This window comes from Falco punctatus (genome assembly GCF_963210335.1).
Source record: "Falco punctatus genome assembly, chromosome: 3".
NCBI lineage: Eukaryota > Metazoa > Chordata > Aves > Falconiformes > Falconidae > Falco > Falco punctatus.
Genome location: NC_137582.1, coordinates 12235311 through 12254702, shown reverse-complemented (window position 1 = coordinate 12254702; position 19392 = coordinate 12235311). Strand labels below are relative to the sequence as shown.

Below are 19392 nucleotides of genomic sequence, written 5' to 3'. Positions count from 1 at the left end.
AGAAAGAAAAGGAAGAAGGAGGACCTGCTAGCAATCTACTACTTTTTCTCTTGAAGTATTAAATTTTTGTCCAGTGCTGTATGTATTTACTAAAGACACAGAAGATACACATGCATTTAATAACAAGACAGTTCTAAACAAGCTGTATTAAACTCTCTGAACATCTGGTATCGGCTTTTTCAGAACCAAGAAGTTTCTAAGTTCATGTAGTTCTGCATACTGCTGTAGTAGCCTGTATGTAGAGCTGCAAAAAAACTTGATAATGTCAGTCTTTTGTTACATTTTTTTATTTTTACTCTTACGCTGCGGTTTGAGAAGACTCTTTTTTTTCCAGTAGCCAGAGAGTAGGATTCCTTGCAACCACTGAGTTATGCTTAAGAGGGCAGCAAATATTAATGTGGGCAGAACATAGATAATAACATGGATCAGCATGGTTCGTAATAGTGAGAGAGTAAGGTGCCAGGATGTGGAAGGAAAACTGTTTAAGTCTGCAGTTCTTAGTTAATTGTCTTTTACTACCTATACATACATTAATTGGTTTAACTGATATATCTCAACATTCCTCCGCTGCTGCAGGTTTAATTTCTAGGAGTACAGGTAACTACAGACCATACTTTGTGAGGCTGGAATACATGTCAACTACAGAGTGAAATGACAGTTGCATCTTATGTGCTTGGAAAGTTCAGCCTACACATTTGTCAGTCTTACATACAAATGTATGTAAGTTTTATTACAAGTTGTTTTACGGGTTGGACAATGTATATCTGAGTACAGCTGTCCTGTGTTGTACCAAGAAAGTGATTTTTGCTCGGTTGGGGAGTATACTAACAAAACTGTACACAAAGTCAGTTAGAACCTTTTATTAGTGTACTGCTGTAGTCCTGTAGTAGAGGACTGCTCTGAAGTTTTCAGATTCATGTGTCACTGAATTAAAGTGAATTATTTCAACCTGATGTTGTAGAGATATTAGAGATTGCCACAAGTGACATACAGTAGAATTTACTTGTGGGAAATCTGTGTTTGTGAAATACCGATTACAGATAGTTTCTATTGGCAAAAGTATGTTACCTTATCTGTTACTTTTCCTTCATCAATGCTTCATTTAGGCCCTGGAGTGGATTCATGACAATGGAGAGTTTTATTTATCCACACATACTTCCACTGGCTCCACTATCCAGCACACTCAAGAGCTGTTAAAAGAGCATGAAGAATTTCAGATCACTGCAAAGGTAAAAGAAATAAATAACATTATATAAGAACTAAAAAAAAAAAAAAGAAACCCACCAAAAAAACCACAAACCCACAAATTCTGCCCCCCTGCCAAAAAAATAAAACAAAAAACCCCAAAACATCCCCACAAAAAACCCAACCAAAATCAAACCCTCCTGAGGATGTGTCCATAAATATCTGTTTACTTGCAATAGCTTTCTCTTTGTATTTCTGCTGGGAACAGAATAAACCAAAAGATAATCGGAAGATAATCACTGTTACTGGAACTCTCTTAACCCTATGTGCTGTTGATTTTTCATGACAGAATCGTAGTGACATAGCTTTAAAACATTTTTGAAAAAAACCTACAAACCTTGCAGGGCCATTGATTTCCACTTTTGCATCCTCACGTCTGTGGATTACTGCACATTCAGTTAGGATTTAAAATACAACAAGGCGTTTTATTATTCAGCTGTGATTTAATTAGAAGATAGAAAAATCAGAGCTTTACTTGTTAGGTTACTCATTTTATTAAAGTATTCTGTAGTTCTGCTGTAACTTTTCGAGCCATGGCAGCATGACATTGTTCTGCATCTCTAGGGGCCTATACGGAGATGCAGATGTCACTGGGGAGGCTCACCAGTTTTCACGTGTGAAAGGCAACTAGTGCATGATTGAAGTACCAGAGCTAATGTAGCTGTGTCTGTTTCTGTGTTTCATTTTGTCGCATGTTCGAAGTGTCACTTATTTCTGTCTCTTGACTCTCCAGTCTTCTTAGAGAAATAATACAGTCTAAGAAAGTAAGCAAGCGTTCATTTGTCTGAAGGACTACCTTGGAAGAGAAGAGACTTGTAGATGGGACACATGGGAAGGGAGAGAAAAGAATCCAGAAGGAACAGAAATCACTTCTGGTTTTCAAACCTGGATTTTCTTCTTTCTGAGTTTTGCTCCAGCCTTTGTTCTGCTGGATCCCTTCCAGCATGCAGAGCACCACTGCCCCCCTTGTTTCCTCTGTCACTCAGCAGATGACGTGGGTGCCCGATTTGAAAGGATGTTGTTACTGTCACTCCCTTGGCGTTTCGCTACCTGTTGGGAGGATGTGTTAGCCCTTGCTAATTCCATAGAAAATAAAAATGCTCAGATGAGGGACCATTAGGAAAGAAAAAGAATTTATTTTTTTTTAAAAAAAGAGACAGACAAACACTGTTGATTTTCCAACTGACATGAGTCAAGTTTTTATTGGCTGTTTTGCTTAACTCCCTGTTACCAAGGGCCCTGACAGTGCACTTTGACATGGTATCAGAGAGAGAGAGGTGGAGGTATAAACTCATCCATTATGGATGATTTATTTACACAAAAGAAACTGCATAGTCTTACGCAGCTTGGTAATTGGGAAAAGTGCCTAGTTACAGATTTAGTGGTGGCTACTTGTTCTCTTAGTTTCTCTTAAACAACTGTATGACAACAAAACATAATATAAAAGTGATCTAAAGAATATAGTCTTGATCTGATAAAGTGTAAAGCATGTAACTAGATTTATCTCTGTATCGCCATTTCAGTGATGTCTAAATGAGGTAGATTCTTGAGATTGTGCGCTAGGTCCAATATGAGTGCTTCAGTGATAACGGACAAAATATCCTCTTTGGCATCAAACCCCCTTTGTATTGATGCAGGGAGAATACCCATGTTCTGAAAAGCTTGGCTACCAGAATTTAATCTCTGGCTTAGATACAGAGCAAATTTTTGAAAGAAAAATAAACAGCCTGCTTCTAGTCATGTAATAATAAAACCCAAGGAAACTAATATCCATCTTGTGCTAGTTTTGTTACAAAAAAAGGTATCAGTTTAGAGGAGTTCTGAAGAGAGAGGAGGAAGCTAGCTTCTTTGATGGCTTCTCCAGCTGCACTTAGTAGCAGGTTAAGTAAAATGACCCCCTTCATGACAGGTAGAGCTAGTAACTGTTCAATATTTTCCTGTTTTCATAGCAAACCAAAGAGAGGGTGAAGTTGTTGATACAGCTGGCTGATGGCTTTTGTGAAAAAGGGCATGCTCATGCAACAGAGATTAAAAAATGTGTCACAGCAGTGGATAAGAGGTACAGAGACTTTTCCCTGCGCATGGAGAAATACAGGACCTCTTTAGAGAAAGCCTTGGGTATTTCCTCAGATTCCAATAAATCGGTAAGAAAAATTTTACTGTGATGACAGACAAACAAGCTTTGCTTGCATTTGATTTACCTATTGTTTTCTACTGTCTCCTTCCTTAATCAAATCTATCTTTCTTTAATAAAGAGCAAAAGCTTGCAGCTGGATATAATCCCAGCCAGTGTCCCTGGGTCAGAGGTGAAACTGCGTGATGCTGCTCATGAGCTTAATGAAGAAAAACGAAAGTCTGCCCGCAGGAAAGAGTAATACATTTATTTTCTTATAATCAATGAGAATGCACAAATCAGTCCTGATAATGAAACAAATGTCATAGCTTGTCTGGCAGCTTAGGAATTGGATAAATGGTAAAAAGAGAGTGGTATTGCTCAATAGCTCCTATGGCTTGTTCTTATGGATAATTCTAGCATGTCAGAATCTTAAACATTCAAAACTACGTTAGACTTCTTTCAATATGCTTTTTTTCTTTTTAGAAATAATGTGAAATAAATGTGTAAGGGGAGGAGGGAAGACAACAGTTAAATGACTGTAGCAGGTGAAAAGCATTTGAGAAAAAATTCCATCTCCTTCCCTATTTCTTTTTGCACTGGTTAGTAATGGAGGGTGTTACCTCTTATGCTTCCTTCATCTGTTGTCTCTCTTCACATTTCAGTTCTCAGATTTTTCTTGCAGCAATAGAAAAAGCAAAAGTTGATGAGAAAGATGGATTCTTGTTATTATGCATTCATAATGATCTAACAGACTGAGATTTGATTATTCTTTCTGTTGTCACCTAAGGTTCATTATGGCTGAGCTAATTCAGACAGAAAAGGCTTACGTAAGAGACCTCCGGGAATGCATGGATGTAAGTTTTCTTTTTTTTTACTAATCTTTGAAGGCAGGATTCAAACCGTTGTTTTCTTTTTCTTCTGGTTTTAACAGCAGAGCATGATTAGTTTGCAGTTGTAGGACCAAATTAAGTATCTCTTCCGCTATTAAGAAGAAACTTAGATTTTCATCTGATAACAGCCACTTTGGAATTAATCCTGTATGTTTTGCTTTTGTCAGTACTGAGTTTCAGCATTTGCTCTTTTCCCAATTCATAAATATGGAGGGGTTTTAGTTTTAGAGAGGGGAGGGAAAAAGGAGGGGTTCACCGTATGTGCTTTGCTAGCAGTAGAGAAGAGCTTGTGTTAATTCTCTTATTATCTGTATCACATGTTCTGCTACTGGCTGATTTTTTGAATAGAAATTCAGAGAGGTTCTATGGAAAAGTGCCCAGTAATTGTCTCACTGAAGCAAGTAATGTTCAGTATTAGCTGTTGCACAAAACATGAACTTCTGGACTGCAGACGTGACCTTGATAAGGAATATCCTGAAGCATTAGAGGTTGTCAAGAACGCTATGCATTTTAAATGATGAAGTCTCAGGGACTATGTTAAATTGTCAGTTTTAGAACTTGGATCTTACTGTCAAAATCACAGCCTATATTTGACACAACAGGTACTGTCACAATTGGAGATGATGCTCTGAGATCGTTCCCCAATTTTTTCCAGGAGTGTATGCTTACAGATACCTGGGTGCTTCTGTTCAGAGTTTATCATGACTTCTTATGCATCTTTTTTGTTCTGGGCAGACATATCTATGGGAAATGACAAGCGGAGTCGAGGAGATCCCACCTGGTATTGTAAACAAAGAACACATTATCTTTGGAAACATGCAGGAAATCTATGAGTTCCACAATAAGTGAGTGACTTATCTTCCATTTCCATATTACTGCTAAATCCAAATGATGACCTGAGGGATTTCCTAATGAAAATACTGTGCATATGAATAATGGTCACGTTTCCATTAAAAAATCTAAAGGATTTCTTCTTGCATTGCTAAACTGTTGTTGCTCTTTGCAGCCAGGTAGGCACACCATTAGAAATGGTCGTTTTCAGTATCGGACATCTTTCAGCTTCTAAGAAATGATTTGAATACATTAAAATTTTGCTGTAGGTTTTCCAGTTGTTCTAAAGAGATGGAAACCACTGAACTCAGTAGAATACAGATATAGCACATCAGTTTAAGACTCTGCCATTTCTTCAGAACCCTCATTCCTGCTTTCCAAGTGTGACTGCTAGTAGGAAGGAGTAGGGCCCCCCACTCTTTCTTGGCTCTTTGAAGCTTCTGTGGAGATGCCCCACCATTGTTATATTTACTTGAGCATGGGGCATGAAAGAGGCTTGTCCACTGTGTTTCCTCTGAAATGGTTCCTAGGCAGATCGGTGTACAGAGGTCTTGCTCTGAGTCTTAACTCTTTGTTAATTCATTGGTGTTTGTATTGGGTTACGATTCTTTCAAGTAATATACCTAGCATATTCCAGAACCTGAATTTACAGTCCATTGTAGGCTTTGTGTTAACTTAAGCATCCAAAAAGCAGGTCATGTCCTTTCTGTCTTGAGATAAAAGCTAAACTTTTCTTGAAGCTGAAACAGTAGGAAACCCTAATGGAGAACAACAGCAGTTATTAAGTTTTTATGTGCTCTTATGTGTTAACTGGATGTCTGCTGGATCAATTTCTCATCTTCACATCACAACTTGTATTGAATTACTTTTTATATTCATTCTGTTTCTACACATTTTTATTCAATCTTGTTACTTTTATTTCTTCAACTTGTGCTGTTGGTATGAATTAATAGCAACTTTTCTAACCACCATTATTCACAGACAATAGATCAATATCAGCTGCTCTAATAAAAATCTTTCATGTACTGCATACTATTTGTTTCTTTTCTACCCATAGTATATTCCTCAAGGAGCTGGAAAAATATGAACAGTTACCAGAAGATGTTGGACACTGCTTTGTTACTTGGGTAATGAAGTCAGACTTATGTTTAGAAGTAACAAAAGAGATAGGAAGCATGAAAGGATGGATTCTTGCTCTCAGGTCCCTTTTAAAATTTGTAAAACTTGTAAAAGTACCTCTTCCTTCAAATTTGAGCAAAAATGTGTGTATCTTTAACTGGGGGTAAAAAAATTAAGGCACTGCTGTCAAATGCCAATGCGTAGCTGCTCTTGAAATTTATGCAGGTTGCCTAAAGCTGAATTCAGGTTTGGTATCTTTGTCTTAGCTATGAATAATCTCCTTTTGCATGCATTGCTGCTGTTTTCAGTCTTACTTGCCTGATGTATTTTCTTATGCTCCCAGTTTAAATGGGAGAATAATTCTATGTATTTCAATTTCTTGAGAGAGAAGATATGCTCTCTTATAACTGCAAAAACTTTGAGACATAAATGATGCTCTCTGATAACATGTGTAAATTTGCATTTTGTTCTGCAGGCGGATAAATTCCAAATGTATGTTACTTACTGTAAAAATAAGCCAGATTCTACCCAGCTGATATTAGAACATGCAGGAGCATACTTCGATGTAAGTTCTTCATGTTCATCTTAAAAGTGTGCCTTTGCAGTTTGAATCATGTACTTGCAGTTATGCTACATGCCTCTCTTCTTAGGAAAATGCAAGTTTCTTGGTACTAATCCTGCAATTTAGTGTCAGATTAAGAAAATCAATCTTGTATCTCACATGGTTAACTTTTATTGCTCAGTTGGTCTCATAAAGCTGTCAAATGTAAAAGTCACTGTCACATATCAGAGCAGTTCAGAACTGGAAGCAGGTTCTGGCAGCAACTACTGTGAGACATGAATTTTCAGCTCTCACAAGCACATTCTGCAAACCTTAACATTTTGATGTGCTTAGTTTGTGTTGTACGTAATAAAGATTGAAATCTTTGTTAAAATTTTGGAGCACCTTTGAATTGTAATTGTATATAGTGGTAAATCAGTTGACAGCCGTTGTTCAGAGCTGCTAAACCAACCACTTTGCTTACTCAGTCCCAAGGTTACTTGGTCTACGCGTAATAACTCTACTTAAGTAAGGACCAAAATGTAGCAGCTGTTAAGAGGTTTTGGGGAGGAATTTTGGCCACACTGAATGAATTTTGGAGGAACGTGTATTTGCAGATAATTTGATTAGAGTGCTCTTTACCCCTGTTTGTCTCCTCCTCCACTATTCTGAGTCACTAGCTGTGTACCGACACCACAAATGATTTTTAGAATTGTTTGTAGAAGTAGAGGGAAGGACGTAAGAGAAATCAAACAGGCAAAAAATCCCTGGATTTCCTGGGGTTAATTTCAAGAGCCTATCGTGGAGGAGATGGGGATTCTAAACATTGTAAGGTTAAGACTTTCTGTGAAGCCTCTGTTAAGTTTTCGGTGTTTGAAGAAGAGCAGGTAAATTACAGGAAATCAGACAGATACGATAAAAAATTTCAAAGAAACATTTAGTAAATACTATTTTAAAAAATAGCAAAGGACTGTTATAAAACTGTATTAGAAATTTCTTGCCACCACCTGCAAAGGGGCACACATTGATCCTTCTGTTTTACGAATGTATCAAGAGCTGTCCATCGTCTAATCCACCTAAAGTGGATTAGAAATGTGAAGACCTAACGGTTATGCACAGGTATCTTCAAGAGCCTCCATTGATGCCACCACTGGACCATGTGAAAACATCATGTATATCCCATCTTGGGAGCTTCTGATTCTGTAATCAGGGTTAGAAAGCACATAGCTGTGGTGCATAATTTGCTGTTTGAAATTGTGGTTAAAATATATCTGATACTGTGATAAATGGCAAACACTGGCTGTGAAGTTCAACCATGATCAGTACTTGAAATCTGTTATTATCTCGTCTAATTATCATCTAATTCTGTTTTCCTCCTTTAGCTTTATGGAGGTCATTCTGTTTTTTGATGTTAAGCGCCTGTTTTCTTTTTTAAATGTTTGGTACCTCTGGCGATCAGTTAGAAAATGTTAGTTCGTGCTCCCCCTTGTGGGGGAAAATGCTTCCCGTGAGTAGTAACAGTTAAACTAGCAGGTGATGCTAAGAAACCTCCACGTCAGCCTTCCTGTGAGAGTCCTGGCTGTTCCCCGGAACACTGAAATTCTTTTCTTTTCTGTCTTGCAAGTAGCAAAAGAAATACAGATTTTTTTTTTTTTTTTTTTTTTTTTTAAAGAGGTGTTTCCACATGTTTCCACATAATATCCCTAATTGTTGCTATTTGTATTTAGGTTTGTTAAAATGCTTCACAGATACCCTTGGAGGTAATATTTGTACAAAGTGAGCAGGCAGATGGACAACATCTGTACTGTAGTTGGAATATCTTGTCATCCTGTCTTTTTTTATTTCTCCTTGCTGAAATAGAATTTGTAGTTAATGTGTGTTATTGCATAGCCCTCAAAGTAGGCTATATCTGAGTATTGGTGCTCACAAACTTCAAATGTTTGCTTTTTTCATGTAGGAGATACAGCAGCGACATGGACTGGCCAACTCTATCTCCTCTTACCTTATCAAACCTGTCCAAAGGATAACAAAATACCAGCTTCTTTTAAAGGTCAGTGCTAACTGAGAGTTCTTCATCTGAATCTGCTTTTCTTAAGAAAGCAAAGCTCTTGCTGAAATCAGGAGGGCTGTTTTACTGTGCATTCCAAGACCACAGTATCCTGGCCAGCCTCAAAAATTGCTGTGATATTTTTTGGGAGACCATTGAAAATGAAAGAAGGCATAAATAAGCCACTTTTTGTCCAGATTCCTGTAAATCAAAAAAGATACCTCTCTACTAATGTTTACTTAGAAAATAAAATTTGCATTTCCAGAGTAAAAACAAATAAAATTTATGGCCACATAGACAGGCACATTTTTGTGATGGTTTCTGCAACAAATTTTGGTGAGCCGTTGGCTGTGTTTATGGTATTAAGTACTGTAAAATATGTAATTTTTTAATATCTGTAAAACTATAATGTATAAGATCTATAAAATATATAAATATATATATGTGCCTATATACACACACACTGAGTACAACTGTTGCACATTCTTGTTACTTACAATTTTGCCTGGAAATGTCAAGTAAATAATAGCTGTTAAACAAAACTTCTGGAAACCTGTAGTTAGAGCTTTCACTCAGTGGACACATCTTGTTGACTGAGCAGCGGTGTTCTTGAACTGCGCTGGGTCTCTGGTAGGTGACATTGCTTGTTTTGTAAGAGTTGCCTCCAAAAGCACTGTAACTGATCTGTCTCCCCTTTTTACCTGAGAACTGCCATGGTTGATTGTTTTTAAAAATTCTGAAAAACATTACAGGCTATTTCAAGTCAAGTTGGATATAAACAAGTCTGTTATTTTAAACTGAAACTTACTGTCTCTTCTCCCCTTGCAAAAAGGTGCAACTTGCTTAAGTTACAACTTACAGAAATACTTGCTGTTTCAGAGAGGTTGGGGTATTGATTCCAACAATTATTTCTTTTAAATCTAAATATGCCTTAGCTGCTACATTATTGAAATGGTGGGATAGATCAGTTTCACCAGTGGTGTTGTAGAGCCAGATGGCTTTGATACATAGTAAAATGGATTTATTTGGTAGTTGCTGGGGTTTTTTCCCACCCCTCACCCCCCAGCCCCCCATAAGAAGAGAGACATAAAACATGGAAGGATGGAGAGCCTGCAGCTTGAAGATAGCTGAAGCATTTTACGGTTCTAGAAGTTCTCTGCGTATTTTTCCAAATGGTATTGAAGCTGCTTGTCTTCTGTGCCTCCTGGAGGGTATTCAGTTACACTCGCTTTTGCGTGGAGTTGCCATGCAAAATCTAAGCGTGATCATGTAGTGTTTTGCTGTGATGGTGGTATTGACAGTTAAATAAAAATAGTGTAATTATGGTAATAGTAGGAATTGCCTGGCTTTCTCTTTAAAAAGGAAAAGGGAAATTAACCTGAGGGAATGAATTCATTTGGCCTTTTGAATAATAGAAGGAACATAATATGCCCTTTTGGTTACGTAAGCTACGTTTTATCTTGATACTGTTCAAATGCTTAAAGGATATGAGGAAATTTGAGTATCAGCTCAGGCACTGTTATGTTAGTATCTGTGGGATGTTGAATGGGCAGGGAACAGCATCGCCGTAAATTCCACTACAGTACTTAAGTGTATTCCATTCTCAGACTTCTTTCCATTAGTTAATGCTTGTTTGTATTAAAAAGTTTTGTCTGTAGGATGCTTTTAACTGTGTGAACACAGAGTAGAGTAATTAAGAGAATACTTAAAAGAATCTATATTGCTTCATTTTAGCAGCACTAGTACAGAGTAGGTCTTTGGTGCAGTGGAGCAAAGACTGACATGGGAGGCAGGGAGTCCTTTTGTGCTGTCCTGCTTTCCACTGTCTTCATAACTTGGCAGCTGTGGTGTTCTGAGCCTTGATGTCACACTGCATCTGATAGCTGTGTCTGTGCTTATCAGAAAAAATGTTTTATTTAATGTAACTTTTAAAGATTTCTTATTAAGCAGATGATTTTGTTTAAATTAGAGGTGGCTAGCTGAAAGCTGGGCTGCTCCTTGAAGAACAGAGCATGATACGTACAAAGTACGCTGTCGTGTCATTGGCAGAGTAACAAGTTCGAAAAGATTTTACATGCCAAAAATGATTCTTTGCTTGTTCGAAGTACTGTTTGGTTGCCTATCATATTACTCTAGAAATATATGATAGAGAGTACTCGTGTTTGCTCATCTTTTGCAGGAGCTGCTAACGTGCTGTGAAGAAGGTAAAGGTGAGATTAAGGATGGCCTGGAGGTGATGCTTAGTGTGCCAAAGCGAGCCAATGATGCCATGCACCTCAGCATGCTGGAAGGTAGGATTCAAAGTGACTTTCCAATTCAGTCATATGCTGTAAATGTTGAGAAGATCTGAAGAATGCAAATATTTCCTTATCTCTGGGTTTGTATTTTATATACTTTTTATTTGGAGGTATATAGAATGCAAACTAACTTAGGAAAATCAATTGTGACAAGACAACTGGTACAGTTTTGTTCATTTTTTAAATGCTTTTTTATCCTCATCTATAGCTCTGTCACTGCAGATTTGAAAAATATGTAAGCTAAGAAAGTTTTTCACTACTCACCTAAAATGTGATAGGTGAATGGTCAGATATGATTACTTCAGCTAAATTTTTCAACCAGTATCTTTGGCTTCTTTATATGAGGCATGGAAGTGTGTTAGAGGGGTTTTTGCTGATTTATATATCAAATAATTGTCTCCAAGAAGTTTGTAATTTTCACATCTGTTTGCTGCCTGTTCCATAACAGACTTCTGGTTGAAATTAAATGTATCTTCTGGCAGTAAAATGTCAGCATAAGCCAGTTTAGCCTGAGCCTTAGCCAGAACAGCATAATCATATTCATGGCAGACAGTGGAGGTTGGATGTAATTGCTTCTATGTGCTTAGAACAACTTTCTGACAAAATTTGTTTTGTAACTGGCATGTTTTCATGTATGTGATGGTGCCATCATATATGTAGTAATAAAAGTGGTTTTCTTTGGCATTTTTATGTTTTGAGATAAAAACAGAGCTGCCTTACCTTGCAGTTGCTGTATAAAGACTTACAGGTGCTTTTAGTTAATATTCCTTTTCTTCCTTTCTGCCTTCTGGTACTAAAATGAAGCTTGTCATGGAATTCCCAGTATTGTCCAAGTTACTATAAAGCTCAATGGTTTGCAGTGTGATCCTTGATCACATGAATGCTCAAAATCACCTCTCTCCCCCAATTTGAAACAATAGGGATGTTAATCAGATTACAGGACTGGTTCCAAATGCTTTGTTTGTGAGATGGTGTTAGTATAAATGCTGACCAGCTTTGGTAATAAACTTTTAGCACTGGGAATGCGACTCTGGAGAATATCCTAATCTTTTACATAAGTTGGTTTTATAACAAAGCATGCATGTATTGTTTCGTCATCTTATGTTAGACAAATACAGTGAGTGAGCACATTTCCTTTTTATGTCTCTGGAGGATTTTGAATGAATATCCTGATGCAACTTGCCTCTGATGCTCTCCATACTTTTGCCATGTTTAGAATTGTGAGAATGTTATTTTTTTGAGAAGGATGGTGCTCTTCTATTCAGAGAATATTGGCAAACGGAATCTGTTTAAAATGCAGTTTAATACCTCTTGGAAGAGTATGGTAGAGTAATTTCTGTTATCCTGCAACTCTAAAGCTGTGTATTAAACTGGGGAAAACTCTGTATCACTACAATGCAAGTAAAATTGTTGTTCTCAATCTTCATCTTTACATTATGTCTCAAGATAAGTAAACCAGCTGCTCTTTCTTTATTGTGGATCAGTGCTGGAGTGACTCAATGGCAAGCTGACCACATGGCAACAGCTCCAGGTTGCTATCTTTTTTTCATCCCCTATTGGAACATGTTGGCATGCACACTGCATGCATGGTAGGGAAGGTGTACACCAAAACAGGTTGCCTTTGGGAGCCTGCTGATGTCAGAACAACCTGACTTGCTTTCTCTGTCCTTGCAAGTTGCTCATTTTCTATAGTGGCAGAAAGTTTATGAAAGAAATCATTTTCATTATGGAAAAGGTTACCAGAATCTGACATAGACAGATCTGTTGTTTACTGGTGAAATGCTGCCAGAGATAATGATAAACTTCTTAACAGTTGGATCTCTAAATTTAGATGTAGACTTGAGCTACAGTTATATCTAGTATATTGCAATGTTCAAATCAAGTCTTGTTTTTAGTATTGCTTTCTTGGAATCCCATTTTCTGCAAGCTGGGGGGGGAAGCGGGCGGAATGAACGTCATATCGCTTAATAAACAGAAGGAATGCTTTTAATTTCCTCATATTATTAGCTTTTCGTTGTGAACCTTTCCTCTCCCTGGGTTTTTAGGCTTTGATGAAAATATAGAATCTCAGGGAGAGCTCATCCTTCAAGAATCCTTCCAAGTGTGGGACCCAAAAACTCTAATTCGAAAGGGAAGAGAGAGGCACCTTTTCCTTTTTGAGATGTCCTTGGTTTTCAGTAAAGAAGTAAAGGACTCCAGTGGAAGAAGCAAGTACATTTACAAGAGTAAACTGTTTGTAAGTATGGGAGAACGTGATTATATTTAGAAAACTGTCCAGATTACACTGCAACTAAGTTCAGATGATTTACATGTCCCTGAAGAACAACTATTAATATTGCACTGAAAGAACAGCCTCGGTATGTGTAGACTGAATCTTAAGTTTGCTGCTTTATTCCTGCTTTTGAGAAGAAAGAGTAGACTGTAACTACTGAAGGCTATGTGGCAGTCTTGGTGTGTCAGGACAAAGGAAAATCAAGATTGGGCTGGACTAATTTTTGTCTTAATTGTGTGTGTAATTGCTGTTTCTTTAAGGCTTATTTGTGTAAAGCAGAAGGGTGGAAGGAGTTGACAAACTGTCTTCATCTTGCTTGTTCACTATTGTTGTAGTAATATTCATGTTAAGGATTCATTTTGGTGGATATTCTACTCATACTGATCTGGAAAGGCAAGAACACCTTGTTATGGAAAAGTTCATTCCAGAATGTCCACTGAGACAAGCAGTCTTACAATAACATTTTGTAAATAAAAGGATAGCTTTTATGGTCTACTAAAAGAATGTAAAGATTGAGATGTTTCTCCTCCCATTTAAAAAAAAAAAAAATTAAAAACCTTCTCTTGCTTTCCTCATCTGTACATGTATGCTTGGCAAAATGTGACCCTGGAATTCATGTCCTTAACTTTCTGTCTCATCGGATGACTTGGGAGAGAGCAGTATTCACACTTGTAAGCTAAGGTAGCCAGGGGACAAGACAGTCTCCCATGGATTGCTCTGCATATGTTGGAGGCAAGACTAACTTTTCTGCTAGACAATTTAGAACAAGTACTTGAAATTACTTTAGAGTGTGATTCTGAGAAGGAAAAGATATTATTTATCTGTTGATCCTGTCAGGATATATGACTAGTTCTAGATGGTATAAATATTTTTCTCCCAGCTTCAGCTCCTTTTCCTTCATTCATTCCCTCTCCCACCTCTGTGTCCCAACTGGTAAAGCAGGTTGTTCATAAAACCTCTTTTTTTCTGGATCTTACCTTGCATATTCTGTCACTTAGTTGCCCACACTTGCTCTCCTTCCTGATACAAGGTACCTAGCCAGGTACACAGCTGCAGCTGTTTTGTTGATCACACCTTTCTTTGCTGCTCTCAAGAACCTGAAATACAAAAAACTTCTGGTGTACTGGAGGGTAACATCAGCTGCCAAGGCATTATGTGGGAGGGGAGACAGCTGAAAAATCAGTCACGTAGGCTTATCATGTCAGTTCCTCTGTCAGGAGTTTAGTAATAGCTTTGGGTCCTAGAAAAAGTACTGGAAATCTTGAAGACTCCCATTGTGCCTCATTTTTTAAATACAAGCATTCTTTTTGTCTTCAGATTCTGCTTGGCAAAACATCCTGTAGCGCAGCTTAATATTACAGCAATTCTTATAGTCTGATCTTTAGAAAAGGCATCCGTACAGATATTGAAAGCATGCGTCTTGACTCAAGCTAAAGATCTTTTTTGCACGTTACCCCTGTATCTTACCTCTGGAAGGTGGTTTTACGAAAGTGAAGTCCTTCTCTTTACTTCAGGCATGATGACCATCATGGTTTCCCCAGCACAGGAAACTCAGTGGCATGATTTGTGTAGTGGAAGAACGTGTTGATGAACTCGTTTGGCAAGAAATAAAGTATCCAAAAGCAAATGCCTAAGGAGGGCTATGGGAACAAGGCAAGCAGGTGTTACTTTGCCAGAACACTCTCCCAGCTACCAGTAACTGGCAGTTCAGGGGCTTCCTCACCTGAAGGTGGTTTCTATGCAGTAACCTGCAACAGGTTTATCTTCTGTGAGCTTGTCCTTGGATCTCACGCAGACTTTCAGCTTTTCCAGTGTCCTTTGCAAAGAGCCGTATTGCTCAGCTACATACTGGGCACAGGCCAGCCTCCCTGTGTCGGGTTTTGAACCTGACTCCCTCCCACGAGTTTCACTTGATGCCTCCCAGAATCATAAGGGACAGTGAACAGCGTCTGCTTTGCCACTTCCTAACCGTACAGACCTATACTGCATTTCCCCTCAGCTGTCCCTTGTAAAACTAACAATATTCAGAAGTGTACCAAGGCTTCTAAATTTACTAGGCTTTAAAAGACAAATGACACTAAAAATTTTACTGTCCCACCCATTCAGACTTTATATTGGGCAGCGCAGTAGTGTGTATTTTCTTTGAATTACATAATGTAGTGTTGGAGTAAGTATTTTACAAGCTTTTTAACACAGAAAGTTGTTAGTGAGTCAAGTTTAAAATGCATCACAGGCTTTTAAGTATTTCAATGAAGGAGAGTCCATTTTGCCAAAAAGAGATGACAAAGCTAAAAGGGTGAATGTGTTCAGTTGGGGTTTTTTTTAGGGATGCAGGGAAAAAAAACAGCAAAACAAGCTGTCAACCAAGTGAGACAAGAGAAAAATTACTTTTACTCAGGTACTGCATATCCAACATCTCTTGCAGTGAACTGTGTATGTGCTAGTGGTGATGTGTATGAGGGGAAAAATACAGCTTCTAATAATGTGAGAATGCTTAGCAGCTGTCTGTTGGAGTCAGGGCTCTTGTAGTTTTGAGCTCTGTTTCTTAGTTTGCAATTTTTTTTGGAGCAGAGCCTATATGAATTGTTTAACTGGGAGCCAATTCACATGATTGAGATGTTGTTCCAGTTGGAAAGTGAAAACATTTTGGATGATTATTAGCTATTAAGGTTTGACATTAGAACATTCACAGAGATGGATTGTTAATGTAGTTATCCCACAAAATTCTCCAAGGAAACTGTATTTCTGAATTATTTCATCTGTTTCAGAGGGAAGGAAACACACTATGAGAGGCTCCTTTGGCAGAAAAGAGATCAGAGGTTTAGAAGGTATCAAGAGAATTCTTGAGCATATTTTAGCTGAGAGAAAACATAAAAATCATGAAGTAGTGAGTGTTCCCTGATGAAAATTAACTAGAAGCCAACACGTTATTTTACCAAACACCTTTTTTTAGAGTTATAAGGCTTTTATTGTCAAGTCAAAAATGTAAAATTAGCAATTTGGTATTCAGATTATAAATGCTGTTATTTATTGTTATTTTACAGGAAAAACTGTTTGAAGTTTTCAGTTCTTTTTTTTTTTTTTTTTTTGAAGAAACCCTACTGCTGCCACCAGAACAAAGGATTCTCTCTAGCATATGAGTTAGCTTGAAGCTTCTAAAACTGTCTTTAAATAGCAGAGCTCAATTATTTATAATATTAGCATCCTTTTGTGGCTTCTGGGAAAAAAAAAAAGCCATATCACCCTAACAAATTTTTCTGAATTCCAGACTTCTGAACTGGGTGTCACAGAACATGTAGAAGGCGACCCCTGCAAGTTTGCTCTATGGGTTGGAAGGACACCAACTTCAGACAACAAAATTGTTCTCAAGGTAATTTTAGCAGATGTGCTTGTACAGTCTATATTAAATCTTGTTATTCATACTTGTTGGGAAGGCAACAGCCGATGACTTCCTACTTTCAGAGGGACAGCTGCTGACACTTAATTTTCCTTTGTGTGTAAAGGGTGTGGTGGGTGTTTAACTCGGTGGCTTGACAGCAGAGGGGAATCTGTGTGGTCTGCTGAAGGATTTAAACAAATTTGGTTTCACGGCTTTGGAGCAGGAAGGGGTTTAATCCCACAGACTTGTATAATTTGAAGACTTCAGCCACTAGCTGACAGAGCAACCAATATGCCACAAACAAATCACAACATCAGTGTGACATCTCACACTCAGGTTGTTGGTGTTTGGTGGTGATGCTGTTCTTCATGGCCCATATTTTTATGCAGAAATCAAAACACTTCAAAAGATTTTTTTTATCTTTCTGTGGGCTACCAGGTTTTCTGAGGATACTTGCCTTTGGGTGATAGTACATGCAGTGCCTATACGTTTTGTGTCCGGGGAAGTTACAGGTGTCAATAGTGTATTTTGTCTGTCTAGGAGAATGGCTAAATCATTTTTCCTGTGACTGTGACAAAAAGTGGAGAACTTTTTTGTAATACCACAAGCAGCTAATGAGTAATTTGACATATTTTGAGGACTCTGCCAGCTTTGAAACTTTTCTTTCGTAAATTTTAGCTGTGTTGAGCTGAAAAATGTTCATCTTACAGGTTAATACACCCACTATTAAACTTGTTCCTGTTTTCACATATATTTTTGGTAATTATTCAATGATGCCACTTAAAAATGGCCACTCAAATTTATATGTTTTCCTGGTAAATTACAGGCTTAGAAGAGCTCACATTAGTTTTCTGACAGCAGCCAACAAGTACAAGGAAATTAAATGTACATCACTGAATAATACTATCTGTTCAGTCCCAAGGTAGAGCAGTTTAAGGAGTTTTATTTAAACTCTCTTGACATAAGAACACTTTAAGGTGTTCATGATCTTTATTTATAGCATAGGACATTTAGATAACTTGCATGGTATGTGAAGCTTTCCAACAATTTTATTGGTTTTTTTAATTACTATTATTTGTTTGGTTTTGAAGTTTGGAAACTAGCACTTCTTTAGCTCATTAACATTGTAAGTAAATTTCATGAAAACCTAAATAAAAGATTTAACAAAACTGTGTTTGGCTTCTTTTCCTAAATGTTTTTGTTTGTAAAAGAAAAAAAAGATTATTTCTTAACTGTTCCATCTGTTCCTGCACCGTTCTCTATCCCTTTAGAATCTGTGGTTATTAAATATTTATAGTATATTAAATATTTATCATATATTCAGAGCAAATTATTTCAGGAGACAGTAATTAAGAGAAGTAGGAAGTTATACTTGATAATTTTTTTAGATCTGCAATAAAGTTTATATTTAATAGCATTTCAGGTGCGGGGTTAAATTGGATTCAAAATCATATTACAGGTTGGGCAGCTGGATATCAAGGCTTTTCCAGGGTATCTCAAAAATATAGATGATATGTTGCAGGCAGGTATTAAAATACACAATCCTTAAATTAGCTTTCTGCTTCCAGGTATGTTTCAAAATTGGGAAGAGTAATACCTTAAATGTATTGTAGAAGTGTATGTGCTGCGTATAAGTTGATTTTTCTTTCAGTGTTAGTAGGTTATTATGTAGAATTAGAGTTGACCTAAAATGTATCATGAGTTTAAAATACTAATGTTCAAGTTGTTATTACAGGAATTCTTTAATTCTGTCTCACATTAGAGTAAGCATACAGTGTTTTAGCCTTCAAGTTATAAAAGGATTCTGAATCTAAATTAAAATGTTTTTTAAACTAACAATATTAATAATGTTGAGAAGTGTAGTGTTGGCAATTCAAAATGAAGACAGCTAGCTTGAATTTCCTATTTTCTGATCAAGTTTTTAAAAATTATTCACAAAGTCATTTTTGTGCCTTCCTCTTTGTGTTTACTAGCTGAATGTATGTGTGGATCTTCTCAGCTATAATAGTCCATTGTGGGGGTTTTGTTTCTTTTGCATATCAAAGGCATCCAGTATAGAGAATAAACAGGACTGGATCAAACATATCCGGGAAGTGATACAAGAAAGGACCATTCATCTGAAAGGAGCATTGAAAGAGCCGATCCACATCCCCAAAACCGCACCAACAACAAAACAGAAAGGAAGAAGGTAAGTAGTATTTAAAATAATCAGCAATCTCTAAGTACACGACAGCACTCTTTTCCTCTGTAGTGATGAATTTCTAATAACGTTCAGTGAACTGGACAAAAGCACAAGTGATTTTGGCCAGCTTTATCTTACAATTAATTTCCAGTTTCCTGCAATGCTGAATTTGTTGAGATTTCTGCTCTGAACAGTCCTTGACTTGTGTCCATTCAGCTATTACAGAAGGGATTTGGAACTGCAGTATAGTTATACTGTGTGTATATATATATATACAGGATAGCTGTATATTTTAGATTTTTACAATTCTGCATGTGTTATTCAGGTCCTTGGTTTCCTTTCATGAAGCTTAAAATGTGTGACTGCACGTTCTGTTTGCTAACTTTAGCTAAGTGGCTGTGCAGGTTTCTTGCCATAGTTCTGTCTGGTTGGTTGTTGCCTTAATTCTACATGGTGTAGACTTCGAGCAAATG

At 37.3% G+C, this 19392-nt stretch overlaps 1 protein-coding gene across 4 annotated transcripts in view; it reads left to right on the top strand.

Annotated features, from left to right (window-relative positions):
* The window catches only part of TRIO (trio Rho guanine nucleotide exchange factor), a 254214-nt gene that overhangs the window by 158498 nt on the left and 76324 nt on the right, over positions 1–19392 (top strand). For all 4 annotated transcript variants that reach the window (XM_080381109.1, XM_080381107.1, XM_080381108.1 and 1 more), the window contains exons 21-32: positions 1107–1229; positions 3195–3389; positions 3501–3616; positions 4149–4215; positions 4987–5096; positions 6140–6209; positions 6677–6766; positions 8700–8792; positions 10969–11080; positions 13132–13322; positions 16627–16728; positions 18783–18925. In XM_080381109.1, coding sequence (XP_080237235.1) covers positions 1107–1229; positions 3195–3389; positions 3501–3616; positions 4149–4215; positions 4987–5096; positions 6140–6209; positions 6677–6766; positions 8700–8792; positions 10969–11080; positions 13132–13322; positions 16627–16728; positions 18783–18925 — 1412 coding nt within the window. The remainder of the gene's footprint in view (positions 1–1106; positions 1230–3194; positions 3390–3500; positions 3617–4148; positions 4216–4986; positions 5097–6139; positions 6210–6676; positions 6767–8699; positions 8793–10968; positions 11081–13131; positions 13323–16626; positions 16729–18782; positions 18926–19392) is intronic.